This window comes from Chrysochloris asiatica, unplaced genomic scaffold, assembly GCF_000296735.1.
Source record: "Chrysochloris asiatica unplaced genomic scaffold, ChrAsi1.0 scaffold00154, whole genome shotgun sequence".
Classification (NCBI taxonomy): domain Eukaryota; kingdom Metazoa; phylum Chordata; class Mammalia; order Afrosoricida; family Chrysochloridae; genus Chrysochloris; species Chrysochloris asiatica.
Window position 1 is genome coordinate 2679513 of NW_006408672.1, and position 20925 is coordinate 2700437.

The window sequence follows — 20925 nt, forward strand, 5'->3', positions numbered from 1 at the left end:
TCTATGTCTATGTCTAGTCTTGGTGTGCCTACTGTAAGGTAGGCACTAGACCAAAAGGTTGATTGGAACTTCAAGGTGGCAGTTCAAAAACCCTCTACAGGATGCTAAAAGTCAGAACGGACTCCAGGGCACTCAACAACAACAATATATATACTTATAGCTCTAATTTCTATAACTTGTTGTTGTTGTTAAGTGCCCTCAAGTCGGTTCCAACTCATAGTAACCCTGTAGAGGATTTTCGAGAAGCAACTGGTGAGTTTGAACCACCGACTTTGTGGCTCAAATAGACTTTGCAGTCCTGCACATATTCTAGAATGCTACACTGGGACAAAAGTGGTGAGCATGGACATTCTTGCTTTGTTTACAATATTAGGTGGGAAATGTTCTATATTTCATCATTAAATGTGATGTTTTGGGTTTGTTGTTTTCTTTTCATAACTATGTTTTATTAGCTAGCAAATATTCCCTCCTATTCCTAGTTTGCTACGTTTTGTTTTTTTTGTTTGTTGGTTTTTGTTTTTGTTTTTTTTTTAACTTTTTATTGTGAATTGAGTGAAAGTTTACAGGGCAGAGCATCAGTTTTACATTCAACAAATAATATACTTTGTTTCATTACAATGATTATAATCCCTTCCAGGTAAAATCAGTGAACAGTATTTCTCTCTATTCATTTTAGCTCTCTTTTTTAAAAACACTCAAGCATATGTAATAATTTACACCACCACAGGGCATATTCTGCAAGTCTGCCTCCTGGCTACCAGCTCCCAGTCCCTCTCTTTCCATGAATCTAGAGTCCTCAGCTGCTCTCTCTTTCCATGTCCCCATCTCTGCTTCTATCTCTGGCGTCGCTGCTTCTCTGGATAAGTTCCAACATTCCACTTGTGCTCTTCTCCCTTGATGGCCTTAGGGTCCTCTGTTTCTAGACTGTAAGAGTAACTACTCCCGTATTTTTGTTACAAAACGTCTACCTTTACAATTTCAGCAGTCGCAATTAGTCATGATAACAATTACTCACTATTGACTCATAAGAATCTTATCTCCATCTCTTTTTACCAGACCCATCTAGACAAGATGAAAACTATCCAGTGGGGACTGTATCTTCCCCCTCACACTCTTAAACTAAACTTCCTATTGAAACCTTATAAGTCAGTCACTTAGAGCTTTTATCGCCCCCTCATTTTAGGTAGGAGTCCTGGTATGGCGCTGTGGGTTAATGCACCAGACTGCAAAGCCATTTGAACTGCAAGGTCGGAAGTTCAAGCTCAACAGCTGCTCCTTGGAAATCCTATACAGGGTCGCTATGGGTCAGAACCGATTCGACGGCACTTCACAACAACAGCAACATTTTAGGTAGCCAAGATCTAAGTTGCCTGTCCCTATCTACCCTCTATATAGAGGGGATGGCATTGATACTTGATGTGAAGACTCCTTCCTTCTCTGTTGGTATTTTGAGCTACTACCTCTGTGAGTTAGATCAAGTTCATCAAATTGTAGCAATTAACCCTGTTTCCTTTATCAAAAATTGTTTTGTGGTTTTTTTTTTATCTTCCTCTAGTCACGAATTTTCATCATGTATGGGTGTGAATTTTGTTAAATGTTTCCTATGCATCTAATAAAATTATAGTTTTTACCTTCTTTCTGCCAATATGGAGAATTAAATTAATTATTTGATGCTAAGCCTACTTTGTTTTAATGGTAAATCCCTCTTGCATCCCAGTATATTATTGATATTTTTACACATTCTATTGCATTCCAATTAATTTTGCTGGACTAGATTTGGTAATTTTTTGTCAATTTTTTTAGTGCTTTTGTTCATGAGGGATATAGTCTTTCATTTAATTTCTGTATTATCTTTCTCAGGTTTTGCTATTCGGGTTATGCTGGACTCCAAAAATTAATTGGAAATTGTTTCCTCATAATCTTTTTTCCTGAGTTTGTATCAGAATGGAGTTAATTTTTTGTTTGATAGAATGTTACAGTGAAATCAACTGAGCCTGTAGTTTTGAGTGAAGAAAACTTTTGATACTAATCTAAATTTTTAATAGGTAATGTGCCTTTTATTTATTTTTCTTTTTATGTCCATTTTGATCAATTATATTTCCAAAGAATTTTTCCATCTCATCTAACTTTTTTAATTCGCTGAAATAAAATTCTTCATAACATTCTCTAAATATTCTTTTATTGTCTGTAGCACTAAAGTGAAAACTCTTCTTTCATTCTGATATTGGTGATTTGTGTTTTTTTTCACTCTCTATCAGTCTAACTAGAGAGTTATCAAGTTTGGGATCATTTCAAATAGTCAGCTTTGTTAATCTTTTCTCTTGTTTGACTGGTTTCTATTTCACGTAGTTTAGATCTTTTGATATTGTTCCACAGGCCCTTTAAGCTTTGCTCTTTTAAAAATATATACATTTTTTTCTTTCTGTTCTTTAAATTGGATTAATTCTATTGTTCTGTCTTCAAGCTCTAGTTGTTGTTGTTGTTTTCTTCAGTCATCTTCTTTCTGCTGTTAAGAATGTCCCATAAATTCAAAATTTCAGATTCTGGATTTTTCAGTCTTGAATGTCCACTTGGTTATATTTTCATATATCATTTCTTTCTTTCTTTTTTTGCTGAGATTTTCTATTTCCATTCATTGTGAGCATTTTTATTTTTTACTTATTAAGCATAATTATGACTGTTGTTGTCATTGTTAAGTGTCATCAAGTCGGTGTCAACTCATCAAGTCGGTGTACAGGGTTTCTGAGGAGCAACTGGTGAGTTTGCACTGCCAACCTTGTTGTTTAAACCATCCTTGCAGTCCAGTGCTTATCCACGATGTTGTTGTTATTAAGTGCCATTGAGTCGGTTCCAACCCATAGCAACCCTGTATAGGGTTTCTAAGGAGCAGCTGGTGAGCTTGAACTGCCGACCTTTCAGTTCAAATGGCTTTGAAGTCTGGTGCATTAACCCACAATGCCACACCAGGACTCCACAGTGCCATGACAAGTATTTTTAAATCTTTATCTGTAAGTCAATATTATGTCATCTCAGGGTTGGTTTCTGTTGATTGTTTTCTCTCTTAATCACGGATCACATTATTTCCTGCTTTTTTATTTGTTTAATACTTTTGGATTGTATCCTTGACATTATGATGTTATGCTGAATCAACTTTAGATTCTCTTATAGTCTTAAGAGGGTTTTGTTTGTTTGTTTCAAGAGACAAGTGACTAAGCTGGAATGAAACTTCAAACTCTGCTTCTTGGGTGGTACTCATATCTTGGTTCAGCTCTTTTTTCTTAGATGGACTCAGTCCTTCAAATACATGGTTCAGAGATCTGACAATTTGGGGGCAGTTTTGGTACAGAATTTTGGCCTCTCTCTTTGTCTTTCTTATTCTGGGCTTCCTGCCCTGCTTTCCATTAGTTGTGTTTGTCCTGTTTGTTCTATGCTGATCATTCAGACTAGAAGTTTTAGCTATTCCCTTCCCTCACCCCCACCCCACCCCAACACATAACACTGACTGTGGCCAATTATCAAGCTAAAGATGGTGAACTCACACCTTTCCCAATCCTGTCTTCAAGTTATTTTTTCCCACTTTCCATTGCCTTCAAATCACTGTTATTTTATTTTCCCTCTAAAGTTTTAGTTGTTATTTCCAGAGGATTTGGTCCAGTGTTTTAAGGTTTCAAGGTTCTGCTTTTCACATTTGGGATTTTAATTAACTTGGAAATTTGCTGATGTGTTGTGATGCTGTTGTTGTTGTTGTTATGTGCCGTGTAGTCGGTTCCAACTCATAATGACCCTGTACAGGGTTTCTGAGGCTGTAAATCTTTACAGGAGCAGAAAGCCTCATCTTTCTCCCATGGAATAGCTGGTAGTTTCAAACTGCTGACCGTGAGATTAGCAGCCCGATTTGTAACCACTACACTACCAGAGCTCCTTATGTGTTGTGATACAGAGATCTAAATTGATCGTTTTTCAATATGTATGCCTGATTGCCTTGGAAACATTAATTTAATTGTCCTCTATTTCCCACTGAGAGGGCTGGGTTTATATGTCCTGTATAGTTACAGGAAACAGGTTTCTGACTTTTGAGAATCCTAATGGCTAGTAAGAAATAGAAAGAGCCATTTCAATCTCCCCGCACCCCAGAATTGATGGGATAAAGGATAAATAAATGTTTCCAGTGCAGCAGAGATAGACCATGAAGGCCCAGAGAGCTGTGTGGGTCATCCTATATCTTGTACAAGAAGAACACATGAAGTAGGCACAGACCTCATCACAGAGAATCTGAAGACATCATCATGTTTCCAGGGGATGAGGAAGGAGTAATTGATATGCTGGAAGGCATTGCAGCCTCAACATCAAGGAACTTCAGGTGAGGAATCTCTAAGAATATATGACACTGAAAAACCCTCAAAAGAATCCTGTGAGATGAAGAACGTGTTTTACATATCACTTGGGGTGAGTCCAGCTTAGTGAAACACCAATTATGGAAGAACTTTCCTTTCCCCTTTCCTCCCCCTGCCCAAGCCAGAGTTTCTACCCTTGTAAAAACAAGCTGGAAGAGGAGAGACGGCTTAACAGTTTTGTTTTTCTTAATTATTGAAAATTTCAAAATTATATTAAATCAGAGATGATAATGTAATACCCCTTCATGAATAATTGAACAATTATCAATTTATTTCAAAGATTGTTTGTTTTATCTATACTTACACCCTTTACTTCTCTATCTTGGATTTTTTTAAGGAAATCCCAAAAATACATAATATTTTCAATGAAAGAAAATTAGGCTCCCTTTCAACAATTTCTACACAAAATTTTCAAAAGCATTGGTTACATTTTCAACAATGTGTCAACATCTCATTGACTCCATTTTATATATTTCATTTCTAATAATCTACTTACACTTTTATCTTTGTTTTAGAGTAATTATTGATCATATGATCTCATATAAATGATGACTTTTTAAAGATGTGTAGAATTCACAGGTGGTAGTCTTTATTTTATGAGCCTATCTTTTATTTTGCTAAAAGGTGATCTCAGGCAATAGCTTCAATTCAATTTATAATGAGTATATCAGGACAATAGCTTCAGGGAGTCCGCTAGTCTCAACAGGTCCAGTAAGTCTGGACTTTTTAAGTACTTGAACCCCATTCCACATTGTTCCCCATTCTCTCAAGGCCAATCCATTGTGGCCAGATCAGAACAGTACCTGGGCACAATCCGGTTTTTCTCTCAAGATAGATGAGGTCATGGCTCATGTAGATTATTTGTCTTGTGAACTATCTTCTTTTCAGTCTTTAATTTTCTTCTTTCTCTTTGCTCTGAATAAGTAGAGACAAACATTGTATTTAAAGTGGCTGTTCTCAAGCTTTTAACACTCTAGAACTATTCACCAACTTAGACTATTGTACATAAACTTTATGAATGATACTATGCTAATTAATCAAGTGGCCTAACAAGTCTTGAACATTCAATCCCTGAGAACCAATCCTGTGAGGTGTTAGGTTATGCCTTAAAAGTCCACTACTTGTCTGTTAGTGTGCCGTACTTCACATAGATGAATGACATGTCCAGTACTATATCAGTTTGTTGAAAGATTTCAATTTTTATTCCATCAATTCCTGGTATTTTATTCTTTGCCAATGCCTTCAATGCACCTTGGACTTTATTCCTTCAGGATCATTGGTTCTTGATCATATGCTACCCCTTATAATGGTTGAACATTGACTACTTCTTCCTGGTACGGTGGCCCTGTATATTCTTTCCATCTTATTTTGATGCTTTCTGCATCATTCATTAATTTGTCCACAGAACACTTTAGTATTGCAAGTTAAGACTTGAATTTTTTCTTCAGTTCTCTCAGCTTGGGAAATGCTGAGCATGTTCTTCCTTTTTGATTTTCGAACTCCGGGTGTTTGCACATTTCATTACAATATTTGACTTTTTCTTCTTGAACTGTCTTTTGAAATTTTCTGTTCAGCTCCTTTACCTCCTCGTTTCTTCCATTTGCTTTAGTATTTCTATGCTAGAGAGTAAGTTTCAGAGTCATTTCTGACATTCCATTTTGGTCTTTTCCTTCCTTCTTGTCTTCTTTATGGCCTTTTGCTTTCTTCCTGTATGATGTTCTTGATGTCATCCCACAACTCTCTGGTCTTTGGTCTTTAGTGTCTAATGCATCAAATCTGTTCTTCAGATGATCTCTAAATTCAAGTGGGATATACTCAAGGTCATATTTTGACTATTGTAGACTTGTTTTAATTTTCTTCAGCTTCAGCCTTAACTTGCATATGAGTACTTGATGGTCTGTTCCACAGTCTGCCCCTGGCCTTGTTTTGACTGACAATATGGAGCTTTTCCATCATCTCTTTCCACAGATGTAGACAATTTGATTTCTGTGTATTCCATCTGGTGAGGTCCATGTGTTTCTTATGTTGCTTAAAAAGGCATTTGCAATGAAGAAGTCATTGGTCTTACAAAACTCTATCATATGATCTCCAACATCATTTCTATCACCAAGGCCATATTTTCCAACTACGGATCCTTCCTCTTCGTTTCTAACCTTTTCATTCCAATCACCATTAATGATCAACACATCTTGATTGTATGTTTGATCAATTCCAGATTTAGGAAGTTGGTAGAATTCTTCAATTTTGTCATCACTGACTTTAGTGGTTGGTGCGTAAATCTGAGTAATAGTGGTATTAACTTTTACTCTTCCCTGTAGACGCATGGAAATTATTCTATCACAGACAGCTTGATATGCTCTTTTCGATGAAGAATGTGACACCATTTCTCTTCAATTTGTCATTCCCGGCATAGTAAACTATGTGATTGTCAGATTTGAAATGGCCAATATCAGTCCATTTCAAATCATGCCTAGGATATCAATGTTTATGTGTTCCATTTCATTTTTGACAATTTCCAATTTTCCTAGATTCATACTTCGTACATTCTATGTTCCAGTTATTAATGGATGTTTACAGCTGCTTCTCTTCACTTTTAGTTGTGCCCCAGCAGCAAATGAAGGTCCCAAAGGCTTTACTCTACTCACATCATCATGGTCAACTCTACTTTGAGGAGACGGCTCTTCCCCGGTCATATTTTGAGTGACTTCCAATCCGAGGGGTTCATCTTCCAGCAATATATTTGACAGTGTTTCTCTGCTAGTCATAAGGTTTTCAGTGACTAACTATTCAAAAGTAGTTCTTCTCTCCTTTTTCCTAGTCTGTCTTTGTCTGGAAGCTCAGCTTAAACCTGTCCACCATGGGTGACCTTACTGGTATTTAAAATATGGCATAGTTTCCAGAATCACAGCAATACACAAGCCACCACAGTATGGCAAACTTTCAGACAAGCAGTGGATATATGACTATACATGTGTATTAATTATATATATGACTGGTGTTACACTTTGGATTAATGTGCTGGACTGCAAGGTTAGTTTGAACTGCAAGGTCAGCGGTTCAACCTCCCCAGCAGCTTCTCAGAAACCCTATACAGGGTCGTTGTTGAGTCCTAACTAACTCCATGGCACTTAACAACAACAAACATGCATATAGAGTCCTGGTGTGGCACTGTAAGATAAGCACAGGACTGAAAGAGAACAGTTTGAACCACAAGGTGAGTGGTTTAGACTCACCAACTGTATCTTCAGAACTCTATACTGGGTTGTTATGAATTGGGACAGACTCAATGGTACTTAAAAACAATAACAACAGCAAAATACATGCATATAACTTGTGGCTCTGCAGGATAGGCACAGGACTATTAACCATAAGGTTGGTAAGTCAAACCCACCAGTCACTCAGCAGAAGAAAGATGAGACTTTCTGCTTTTGTAAAGATTTGCTGTTGTTTTTCTTGTTGTTAAGTACCATCCAGTTGGTTCCGGCTAATATTAATCCTGTATAGGGTTTTGAGGAGTGGCTTGTGGGTTTGAACTTCTGACTTTGTAGTTAGTAACCTAATGCTTATCCCTTGGAAACCCTGTACAGGGTCGCTATGAGTCAAAACCAACTTGATAGCACATAACATAACAACACACAAGCATATATCTGTATATACAACTCATGCATATATACATAAATGTAGATACATCTGAACTCCTGGTGTGCCACTGTAGGATAAGCATTGGGCCACAAGGTCAGTTTGAACTGAAAAGTCAGTGGTTCAAACCCACTAGCCACTCCTCAAAAACCCTATGTGAATATATATGTATGTGAATATATATGTACATCCAAATAGATAATATACTTTATATATGCATAAATTCATGCATATAGACTCCTGTGTGGCGCTGTAGGATCAGCACTGGATTTTGAACCACACGGTCAGCAGTTCAAACCCACTAACTGCTCCTTAGAAACCCTATACAGGGTCACTACGAGTTGGAACTAACTCGACAGCACTTTACAACAATATGTAACAGCATGCATATTTTTTGTTTGTTTTTTGTTGTTGCTAAGTTAAGTCCTGGGATTTAGAGTTTGATAGTCTACTTCTAAGGTGTCCTGATAGCACAGTGGTTAAGACCCCGGTTGCTAACAGCTCAGAGCTATGGACCTGTCTGTGGGAGGAAGACATGGCAATCTGTTTCTGTGAAGGTGGCAGCCTTGGAAACACTATGAGTCAGAATCTACCCCATAGCAACGAGTTACCTACCTCCAGAGCCCTCACATTACATTATGGGCCAAAGATCCGAGGGCTCAGCTCTATGAAGTTGGCTGCCTCATCCACACAGCTCCCTAAGTTGAAACCCAAATCCTGTGGTTATGGCTAAGGGACACTCAATGCACAGGGAAGAGCAATCTGAACTCTTGTAGGTGGATGGCATCAAGGGACACTGACACTGGGGGATAAAATGGAAGGCATTCTAGTGCTGTTCCACAGGCATCCATCCATATATCTCTACATGCCTACGCATATGTGTATTTAGATCTATATACCTGTGTACATATACATGCATAGGCACATGTGTGGCACTATGAGTAAGCACTGGACAGCAAGGTCTGTTTGAACCACTAGGTCGGCAGTTCAAACTCACCATTCGCTCCTTGGAAACCCTATACAGGGTCACTATGAGTTGGAACCAACTTGACAGCACTTAATAACAACATGTACATAAGAATCCCTGGAGGTACAAATGGTTAAGTGCTGAGTTGGTAACCAAAGGTTAGCAGTTTGAACCCACCCAGCTACTCCAGAGGAGAAAGACCTAGAGATCTGCTCATGGAAAGATTACACTCAAGAAAACTCCATATGTATATGGAGTCCTGGTGTGGTGCTGTAGGATAAGCACTGGACCACTAACCACAAGGTCAGTGGCTCAAACCCACCAGCCACTCCTCAGAAACCCCATACAGGTTTGCTATGAGTTGGAACCAACTCCATAGCACTCAACAACAACAATATATGTATCCATTTCACATCAGTACACAACCATGTATACCAGAACATCAAAGACTCAGGGTTGAATAACTTGACTTGGGTCTTTGTTTCTAAAGCTTCAGAGAGCTCCCGTACCTAATGTCCATCAAAGTCACCCAGCACTACCATGAGGCTTAGGAGGTGAATGCAGCCCAGTTAGAGAAGAGCTTGGAGGGGGCACCATCACAATTCACACCTGTTGGTCTTGCGTAAGCATTAATTGTGCAATTCGGGTTTGGGCACGTATGGTGGCCTTCCTATGGGCTAATTGCTAATTGCCCCCATCCCATCCCACCCCCCAAGTTATCAGGAAGTAAGAGTTCTGCACTTCCCTCTCACCACTGTTATTTCAGCCTCCCGTGGACAAGGAAATTGGAATGAAAGACCCCGTGGACATTAATAGAGTGACGTATTGGGAGTATGGGAAGGGATTCAACAAATATTTAGAGACTGATTAAAGTCAATGATTTGTAGAGATCAACAATCAAATGTCCAGGGAGGGCAAAGGGCTTCAACCTTACTGAGGTCAGGGAAGGGTGAGAAATCAAAGGTAACAGGAAGTAAAATGGCTACCTGGTCATGGAAGGGAATGAAGAATCAGGTGGATCTCCTCCGCTTCCTGGAGCTAAGGCAGGGTGTCAAGGACCATGGAGTGACAAGCCACTGAGCTCTCGAAGCACTTCTGTCTCCTTCATGAGAAAAACAAGTTAAAATGCCTCTTGGAATCAGACATCCCTTGGAAATCACTAAAAGATAAAGCCTTGATTTACAGATAAGAAACATAGAGTAGAAGAAGAGTGGTGGCTTGGACACATTCTGGTTGGTGGGAGGGTCTTGCAAACCTGGAGTCCCCTGACAATATCCAGAGCTTACTGTACTTTGCTACCTCAAGCTTCTGGCTTTCTGAATTTGGAAGCTTCTCTGACAATCTTCCTAGGACAAAACTCAGAGCAGTAGCTACGGCTGGCCTTTGTCTCACATACACATATGTGTGGCATCAAGAGCTCCCTCTTGGAGGTGCACCTGTCTGAGGGTCTGGAACTCAGGGCTCCTGATGGGACTTCCTGTCCAGTCTTTGTCCAAAGATGGGCACCCCTACATCTGCTGCCTGGCTGTCAGTATGTTTACTTCTGACTTATTCCCATAGGTTTCCTGGTCATTAGCTGACACTCTGCTGGGAGCCTTTTCTTGTAGTGACACAGAGGGCTGATGCAATAATCCTTCTAAACCTAGAGAAGCCTTGAACTTAGGGGTTTGGCTTCAAGATGAGTGGCTATAACAACACAAAACATACCTGTAGCTGGATATTGTTTTCCTCTGACACTGTTGTGTGTCTTCACCATATGGGGTCAATGTGAACTAACTCAGCATTTGGGCAGGAGATCCAGGGTCCATGAGGGGCACCTGAGAGCCAATTCCCTTGCACTTGAGTTCACTGAAACCTCAGTCTTCTACCTCCCCTCCCACAGTTGGCATGAGACATATTTGAATAGCTCTTCTCCTTCCATACATGCACCCTCCACCAGTTACTGCATTGATTTTCCCAAAACATCTACCTTCAGGCTCCTATTACTCCAAAGGGTGTGGAAGTCTCTCTCCAGGAGGCAGAAGGAAATTCTACGCAGAAGGCAGAGGGGTACCATATGACAGCTGCAAAGCAATGTTACAGCTGGTCAGCAGGAAGTGGAGGGTGGGGCCAGGCCAGCCCAGGGCTGTTGATGAGCTTGACTTTTTGTACCTTCATTCACCACCTGGCTCTCTTCTGACTTGTGCAACCAAGAATGGCAGTATTAGAGAACCGAGATGAGATGGAGTATGTGACCCTAGGTGTGCCCCATTGACTAAATATGAGCCTAGATTTTCTGTAGGTGGTGATTTAATGCCAAGGTCGTAGCGCACTGCCTTGCCTGGAATATCCTCTATGACCCTCATCTATCTGGTGAACTTCAAAACCCAATTCAGATTTAACCTCCTATGAGAAACCTGGTATATAGAAGAATTCTGCTGGCTCTTGAAAGATTGCATCCCAATCTACACTTTAAGGCTTAGTTTCTTTGGCTGGGCAGTAGCTCCCTGAGGTCAGGGGCTCTAGTTAGCATTCTAAGGGCCCCAGCACCCCAGGCTGAGCATGTGGTCTGAGCAGTCTACACTCAGTCCATGCTTGTCGCATACATATGCCCATAACCATGCATTCTTGAGCCCCTCCAGGAGACTTTCTCCTCCAGACACCAGTTACTGAAGCCCAAGGCAAGAGGGTTTTCATGGCTGGGTTGCTGGACAGTCTGTACTCACAGCTGGGGAACTACTACAAGGACATACTGACCTCTGATCTCGGGTCACCCACACAGTGACCTGGAAGTCTCAGGTCTCCAGGTCTGACTCTGACTTCACTTCATCTCTGGGACTCGAGAGCCATCAGAAAAGCAGGAAGGAAAGGTCTCTGATGCTGGAACTCAAGGAAGTGAATACGCAGACATTTCCCTGAACTCACAGAAACAAAATAAAACAATCTCCATGGAGTCAACTCTGACTCACGGAAACCCCATGTGTGTCAAAGCAGAACTGTGCCCCAGAGTTTCATGACTGATTTTTAAGAAGTGAATCCCCAGACCTTTCTTTTAAGATGTGTCTGGGGGAACTCAGACCCCCAACTTTTCAGTTAGCAGCTGAGCATTTAACAGCTGGTACCACCCTGGGCCTCCTGCACCCATGGGCACTTACACATAGACTGGGTTCCCTCTCAGAGACTCTGAATTGCCTGGCTGCGGAGCCAGGTATTCCGGCACCCCAAGTAATTCTAAGCAGGGGGGTGGGTGACAGTGCTCATAGGGACACTCTGCCCACCTGCTCCCCCTATAACAAAACATGGGCTGTAAACATGCCTGTTTCTGAGTGTTGATGTTTTCCTGGACTCCATGGCCATTGAGGGGCAGGGATCTGGCAAGAATTTCCTCATGAGGCTCTTTCGAATAACATGACGTCTGTATTAGTCTTTAGCCTGGATCCACTCCCTCCAAGAAAATGCCCCCAAACAGTGCAGAAATTGCTCTTCTTTTCTTCTCTAGTTTATCTTAAAAAGAGTGGCCAACCAAGTGGTGAGTGTTGACACAGATCAGTTCAGATTCATAGAAGGCCCGGGCAGATGTGGGTCCACCAGGGCTGCTTGAGATAGGATCTATCCCACGTCCCACCATGTTACAATCTAGATTCCATGCAGACCTTTCCCATGCCCCTTCAATGTAATAGGACTCCAAGTGGGAGCAGCCAGATAAGCCAGTTCTAGGATGATGTACCGAAACCTAGAGGTGGGGGAGGGGGCGGGCACATTTCAAGCAAGGGCCCTAGGGAGTCACTGAGAAGCCTGAGTAAATGAATACAGTGAAATTTGTACATGCCTGAACAAAACAGGACTTTTGTTTTCTGAGTCTTGCCAGCTTTCTGCCTTTGGGAGGGTGCAATCTTACTACTTTTCTATCTCTCTATTAGAGGAAAATATTCTATTTTCTCTCTCCGACAAATTTCCATCTTACCCAGGCACCCACTTCCAGAAGTTTTACTATATAGAGATAATAAGTCTCCAGCCAGCAGAGAAACACAGAGAAGACAAGAATAACCAGGGCTCCATATTTTCCTGGAAATGAGATTGATCACTATTTTTCACCAGCACCCTGGAGGTGCAGGGTTGTGAGCAGAAAGGGTTAAGACACAAGTGGATTGAATCCCAAGGACAGCCAGACTTCATCTCTCATACTTTGGACATATTGTCAGGAGGGACCAGTTCCTGGAGAAGAATATCATGCTTGGTAAAGTGGAGGGTTAGTGAAAAAGAGGAAGACCCCAACGAGATGGCTTGGCACTGAGACAGCAGCAATGGGCTCAAGCATAGCAAAGATTGTGTGACTGGTGCAGGACCAGACAGTGTTTCGTTCTGTGGTGCATACGGCTGCTATGAGTTGGTACCAACTCCATGGCACTTAACAACAACAATAGGTCTACTAAAGTAAACTTTGGCAAGCACTTTAGATTTTGAGCCTTCTTTTCTCCCTCTTGAAAATGAGTATACTTTTTCCTATCTCATATAGACATGTTGTTAGGAAACAGTTTCCAATACATATATGGCGGTGGTGGTGTGCTCTGGGGTTGGTTCTGACTCATAGCAACATTGTATAGGATTTCCGAGGCTGTATAGGATTTCCGGGAGTAGAAAGCTTAATCTTTCTCCTGCGGGACAGCTGGTAGTTTCAAACTGCTGACCATGAGATTAGCAGCCCGACTCCTAATCACTATACGACCAGCGCTCCTTCTGTATTCAATTTAAAAGACAAAAACATGACAAGTTTGGGAAAGATATGTATTTTTGTTCAACACAAAGTACCATTTGGGTCCAAAATTCACCTTGATCAGGGTAGAAGCTTATCTTTCTATGAGGACTTATATAAGTCCCTATGAATATCTCTGAAGAAGAGGTCATTAGTATGGGTGAATGATTTTAAACCAAATTGATGTATGAGGGTTTTTTGTTGTTTTTTTAAAGTTCATTGAAAGAAAATCCATTATCTTGCATTCTGATTTTTTTTGAAGCCTCATCATATTGTATTTTAGTTAAAATGCATCTAGTAAGTTTATCTTAGATTCCCTGGGTGGTAAAAATGGTTAACATGCACAGTTGTGAACTGAAAGACTGGTGGTTCAAGTCTACCCAGAGGTTCTTGGAAGAAAGGTCTGGTAATCTACTGCAGAGAAACCATCCACTGAAAACTCTGTAGCACAGTTCTATGCTGATACACATGAGGTTGCCGTGAGTTATACAGTGAAACTGGTTTTAATAATTTGTCTTAGTTCTCTAGTGCTGCTATAATACAAATACAACCAGTGAATGACTTTAATAAGCAGAAATGTATTGTCTCACAGTCTCCCAATTCAAAGTGCCCAGCTCTTGGGGGATGACTTGCTCACGTTGTCGACTCTGGGGGAAATGTCCTTGTCTTCTTTAAGCATTTGTAATCCCAACATTCCTTGGTGATCTCTATGTGTATTGGGATTGCCATCTTTCCTTGGATTTAGGAGCTTCACAGTGCAGGTACTTCATTGTCGAAAGTATGAACTCTACTCCTGACTTGGTGGTAGTAGGCACCTTGGCAGTAAAAAGACCCTGCTTGCCTTTTTAATCTCTTTAACTCAAATGAGATAGACTCAATATACAACCTAATCCTCATTCCCCTGTACCTACACACACACACACACACACACACATAAAGATACAAATTAATCCTGTAGATTGCATCTGACCTTGTTACCATCATAGAAGTGAGGATTTATAACACATAGAATAATTACATCATATCAGGGATAATCACATCATGCGATCATGTTAGATCTCATCATGAGAGATTAGTATCTCTTAACTGCCAAACCATAACGAACCTAGCCCAATCAAGTTGTCACAAAACCTAAACCATTACATAAATATATTTAATGTATTTATTAAAATGCACTTTTATTTTGTGGGAAAACTCAAAACAAATCAAGAAGAGGAATTTCTGCCTCCCAAGTGTTGTGAGAGAGAAATGAAATTCCTCATGCCCAGTTTGGAGGCCTGAAGTTGTTACTTTTTAGCATCAAAGACTGATTTGGCCTTAAGATCCAGACTCTTGTTGAATTTGGAATGTCTCGGCACCCATGGCATTCTCCAGCCCCATGTGTGGAGCCCTTATCATTTCTTCCTGGTCCAGGCGGATCTTATAGTCAACACAGTCCTTGTGGTTGCTCCCCCAGAGAGGAGTGCTAACCCAGCAGAAAGGAGTGGGAACTACCTTCTCCCCTCTAAGACAGAAAATCCTTCTATCCTTCTGGAGACTTAAAACCCAGTGTAGGAGCAAAACAGGCGGAGCTGGAGGCTGAGGGAGGAGCCCTCCCCAACACTTCTGGAACCTGTGCAAACACAGGGGTATAAAGGTGTCTCCACACAGACTCCTGCTGTCTGCTGAGCGTCACACCATGGACGCCCGAGTGGTCTGGCTGCTGGCCCTGGTCCTGGCCTTGGGGGTTTCCAGCTCTGCTGGGGAGTTTGTCGGCCTGTGTGAGTACTGCTTGTGAAAGGAGGGTCACTGGTGGGCAGGGAGGACACAGCGAGAGAGAAGGTTGTAGAGAAACTTCAGTCTCAAGGGGCTATCTGTGGCTTGAGAGACAGAAAAATGGCCACATTTCCATGTTAATTTAACAATGACCATCAATTAAGTGCACACAGTTTCTCACAAGGGCCTTACAAAGAGTATCTATTACCCATTTGGCAGACAAAGAAACTAAGGCTCAGAAAATACTCCTCAGGCCAGCCTTCATAACTCCCTACAACTCCAAGACCTTTCTCCAGAAGTTTCTGATTATCTTCAGACATCTTTTGTACACATTTAAAAATCAAAAGGAAAGACAAGAGAAAATGATTATTTTCAGAATGTTTTCAATGCATGCATAAGCAGAAAAAACACAATTGTAATTGAGCCCTTGCATTCAACTCTAGGTGCGAGATGTGATTGTTCCCTTAACCCATGTTTGATGAGATTCGGGTGTGGCTTTATCTATTAAGTAGGACCAAAAGCAGTGGTCCCAAATTTAAGAATCACCTTGAAAGCTTTGCAAAATCCTAATGCTTAGGCTACCCAGAAGTAGTGTTAAAGATCCCCAAGTGGTTTAGTGTGAAACCCAATTTGGGAACCACTAGTCTAAGGAATTATGAGCTAGCATCAATAGATGAGGATTTAAGAGGTTTCATATGATTTCTGTTTTCCTATTCAGCATACATGATGCATTCATGATGTATGAATACATGTATTCAGCATACATGATGATGATACTAGTGAGTAAATTAAAAATTCATCATTAAAAAAAGCAGGGCAAGTTTTGTTTGATAAGACAGTGAAAGGGAGCTTTATTTCTGGGTTCAGGGAACCCTGGGTTTATACAGGTCCCAGCCAGCTGGAAGGTACCCAGGCCAAATTTAACTTCATGACAAAGGGATATGGAACATGCCCCGTGAGAAAGAGACAAGCAACAAGCAACTGGGGTCACTTAGGCTGCTGAGTTTAGTTAGCATTGAACACATTTCTCTTTAACTATTTACATGGTCCCTGAGTGGCGCAAATGGTTTGTGCTCCACTACTAACTTCCCAGTGGTACGGTGGAAGAAAGACCTAGTTAACTACTCCCGTAAAGATTACAGCTAAGATAACCCTATGGAGCACAGGTCTACTCTGTTACACGTGGTGTCTTCATGAGACAGAATGGACTTGATGGTAACAGGTTAGTTTTATGTACTTGAAAAGACCATGTTGAGTTACAGAAGTTTTCACCAATCATTTAAACTCAGGACTAGTGGGGGCTGGATTTGGAGGAAAGTGGAAAGTTACAAGTAAAGTAACCCTACACCTGTAAGTGTTCCGGACACTGACTGGGCTTTATCTGGGACAGCGGCGAACCAATGTGCGGTGCCTGCCAAGGACAGGGTGGACTGCGGCTACCCCGAGGTCACCCCAGAGCAGTGCAACAACAGAGGCTGTTGCTTTGACTCCAGCATCTCCCAGGTGCCGTGGTGCTTCAAGCCTCTCCAAGAAACAGGTGAGCTCCAAGCATGTCTGCCCCACATGGCGCCACACCCGAGGGCCGCCGCCTGCTTTCTAGGACCTGAGGCAAGACTCAAGACCCTCAGGAGAACCTCCAGCACCATGACTGATCATTTCAGAGACTTCAAGTCTAGGGCAGCTGGTGGCCAGCAAGTGTCCCCTTTTCTTCCCTCACTGAGAGGGGTTTGTGTAAAATGCATAAGCAGTCATTTAAAATGGGTGCTCAAAGTTAGGTGTGCTCCAAGTATTGTCAGAAAGGTCCAGTCCCTGGAGAAGGACATCATGCTTGGTAAAGTAGAGGGTCAGAAAAAAAAGAGAGGAAGACTCCCAATGAGATATATTGACACAGTAGTTACAAGAATGGGCTCAAACAGAATGATCACAAGGATGGGGCAGGACCAGGCAGTGTTTTGTTCTGTTGTACCTGGGGTTGCTATGAGACAGAGCCAACTCGATGGCACCTGACAACAACAAAGGCATTACGTTGATGGAAATAGTTTAAAAACAATTCCAAAGAGAAACAAGAAATATGTAGATTTAGAAAGCTGGACTGGCTTCTGAGGCCATTTCAAGCAAAAAAAATTTAACCTAGAGCCCCTTGTGACTTGTTCCAGTTGTCCGGTGATGGACAGGAGGCAGTTCTGGACCGGAGCTCTCCCCAGCCCCAGGCATCGGGCCATATGTTGGGGTGACAGATCACTATTGGGGGCCAGTGTCCTTGCCTGCGCCATGCTCTGCCCAGTTTGTGTCTGTGCCTGGCCAGCTTCTCAGGTGTGGTGTGCTCATATAGGGCCCCACACTCAGAAGGGCCTGAACTTAGACAATGCTTTGCAGTTGTCATCTTGAAATTCTTAGTATTTAACAAAAAAACTATGATGCTCTGGGTCCCCCACACTATATAGCTGGTTCTGGTCTAGGGCACAAAGAACCCCAGGTACAGCTACTCAGTGCACTCTGACACAATTCCTTTCACTGCCCTTATCTTGGAGGATGCTCTCCCTCCTCCACTCTGCTCCCAATTCCATCCCTCAGTTGGTCATGGAGCAGAGCGCTGGGCAATCACTTGCAGCCCCTCCCTGGGTGGGAGTGTACTTGTACAAGCAACAGATGGCTGCCCTGGTGCTAGCCAGGGCCCACCTACCTCATCCAGGGCTTGAGGCCAGCTGTAAGATATCTGGCATGCCACATGCCAGCTCACCTTCAAGGTGTACCTCATGGCCACAGCATTGGTGAGGGAGGCCTGCCCTAAGGCCTCTCCCCACTCCAGCAAACCAGGGCACGAGCTCAAAATGGAGCTTTGGGACAAGGAGACAGTTGGCCAATTACCTCTTCCCTGGCTGTCCCTGGACATCCCTTGGGGTCCTGATAGTGAGACATAGCAATGACTGTGGCCTTACCCTGGTCTACCTCTGCCCCCACCACCTGGAGCCTGCTATCTAATTCACTGAATGAATGGGGTGATTCCCCAGGGACTAGACATTGACCTTGAACCTGTCTTAACCTGGGAAACCAGCAACTGGCAGGAGGAGACGAGCCTGCTCACAGTGACCCTTCTGTTTGTTTCCAGAATGCACATTTTGAAGCAGTGCCCAATGGCACCAGACACCATAGGATGTGAAGCCCATCCTCCAGGATCCCTGCTCTCGATTCCCTGAGGGCTGTCATGTTCCTGCTAAGCACTTCCGCTGCTGGCTTCACCGTCCTATGGAAGCAATGACTTAAAGAATAAAGATGCCCTGCTCAGCATGAGGACAGCTCTCCATTCCTGATGACTTGATTCAATACTGTCATGTTTTATTTCTGCAAAACTGCGTTCTCTCCTTTCTTAGTATTCCTGGGCCATGCAAGGGAGTGGGGTCAGTTTCTCTGAGGAGGGTGGAGCCACCACCAGGTCCTGGACCTCATGAGTTGAGAAATAATTCCCAAGTAGCTGCATTTTTTGTGAGGATATCACAACTCTCAAGTCTAGTGCTGACATAAGAAAGGCAAGTGACTTGCTAAGTGATCACATTCTCATATTAAGTGACAGAAGACATTTCAAATGCCATTTAAGAAGCAGAAAAAAAAAAAGATTATCAATGTCTTCCTTGGTGAAGAGAACAAATCAATAAAGCCGTCTCACGCACTGGTACTTCTTAGATATTTCTTTGCAAGTCAGAGAGAATGGCTGTGATCCTTTGGGGAGGGGATGCCTTTTGCTTTGGTTTTCTTGTTAAAACAGATGAAGTTATAGTCTCTGTAGGTTAACAGTAGGGTTTGGTTGCTAGCTGAAGGGATGACGGTTTAAGTCTAGCCAGAAGTACATCAGAAGTAGGACCTAGCATTCTACTTCTGAAAGATCGGCCATTGAAAACCCTGTGGAGCACAGTTCTACACTGACACACACGGTGTCATACAAATCAGCGTCGATTTGACCCTAACTGGTTTTTAGTGTCATGGATAATCCAGTCTCATGTTTCCACGAGACCTTGGCAAGCTTTAGGTCCCCATGTTGCTTCTCCCCCTGACCCTGCCCTCTTCACTCTCCCTTCAACTGTTTCTAGAACAACAGGAAGGTGTGAGTGGGGGAAGCTGAACAGGCTATGATTAGTTTTCCATGCTTGGTGAGACTGAGCTTCATGGCATCTTCTTCAGGCCAGACATAGACACGTAATTCCATCCTGCTCTGGTCACATTCCCGAGCAGTCGGAATTGTGGAACTTATCGAGGGGGATTTCCTGATTTGAGCCCTTTTCCCCTGGAAATGGTACAATGGTTCCCTCCCTTCAAAAATGGTGGTCATCATTTTGAGTGTGCACCCCAGCCAGGACCCTGTGCCTGACAGGATTCCTAGAACAGTGCCAGTATGCCCGGCAACTCCATGTGTGTCAGAGCACAACTGTGCTCCCCAGAGTTTTCAGTGTCTGACTTTTTAGAAATAGATCACCAGATCTTTCTTCTGAGATGCCTGTGAGTGGATGCCAACCCTCAGCCTTAAGGTTAGCAGTCTAGTGCCCAGTGACACCCAGGGACTCTACCTTTCCTAGGTGTCAGCTGTCATTATCCTTGTCTTACAGGAAAAGGACTGTCAGTAACTAGCCCCAAATCCCCTTACTGAAAAAGGATGATATTGGATGTCCTAGTCTGTAACGCCAAAGTCTTTTTTGCCCTTTCAAGACCACAGAACAAGTCTCTGCAGTGTTAGCTCAGACTCTCCCTCCACTCAGGACTTTGTTACCCACAGCAGTTCAGTCCAGGACATGGTCCCAATTCTGCCACTATACCAGTCTCTTCCCAGACCCTCTAGGAATCTGAGGTGCTGCGCTCTCCCTGGACCCCAGGGTCAGGACATTCCAGATGTCTGTGCCCCTCCCTCTCCAGAACTCCTGACTTCATCTCCTTTTTGGAGGCTCCACCCCACCCATCCTTGGCTGGCTCATCCCCTACTGGTCTCAACACCAGAATTTGGATCTCGTTGGGTGGATTTTTGCATGGCAACTAGGGGAAGACACTCAGCTGACATGAAAGGGTCACTGTTACCTTGAAGGAAGGGACGGGACAATGGTAGCACTTCACACCCATTTAGACCACCTACATGGAGGCTTCATCTGTCTCTTTGTCCTGTGTGCCATGGAGAAGGAAACAATGAGAATTTATGATGACAGTCGAGAGAACACACTGATGTCCAGTGAGCCATAAGACTTCAAAGGATGGTGCTCGGGTGGCCCAAGTAGCTGCAGGGTTTTCATGCTCTACAACCTGACAGGACTTCTGAAAGAAGGGCTTGACACCCAAATCAGTATGGCACATGTTGGTACAATAGCTAGTTCCCTGTCTGTGAACAGAGAGCAGTCCCCTGGAGAAGCACTAGGTTCTAAGTCTCCAGGAAAGCTCCGTCTTTTAGATGGAGTCAGGTA

General features: G+C 42.6%; 1 protein-coding gene across 1 annotated transcript; it reads left to right on the plus strand.

The window, feature by feature from the left end:
- The first annotated feature begins 15410 nt into the window (after positions 1 to 15410).
- Positions 15411 to 20510, plus strand: LOC102817556 (trefoil factor 2-like). The gene is made up of 4 exons (XM_006870851.1): positions 15411 to 15492; positions 16878 to 17024; positions 17662 to 17800; positions 20390 to 20510. The coding sequence occupies exons 1-4, from the start codon at positions 15411 to 15413 to the stop codon at positions 20508 to 20510; spliced, it is 489 nt and encodes a 162-aa protein (XP_006870913.1).
- Positions 20511 to 20925: the final 415 nt, after the last annotated feature.

Coding starts and splice junctions, on each gene's coding strand:
- LOC102817556 (XM_006870851.1), top strand. CDS start 15,411: ATGGACGCCCGAGTGGTCTGGCTGCTGGCCCTGGTCCTGGCCTTGGGG. Junction 15,493..16,877: donor TGGGGAGTTTGTCGGCCTGT/GTGAGTACTGCT, acceptor TATCTGGGACAG/CGGCGAACCAATGTGCGGTG. Junction 17,801..20,389: donor GTGCCTGGCCAGCTTCTCAG/GTGTGGTGTGCT, acceptor CTCCCTCTCCAG/AACTCCTGACTTCATCTCCT.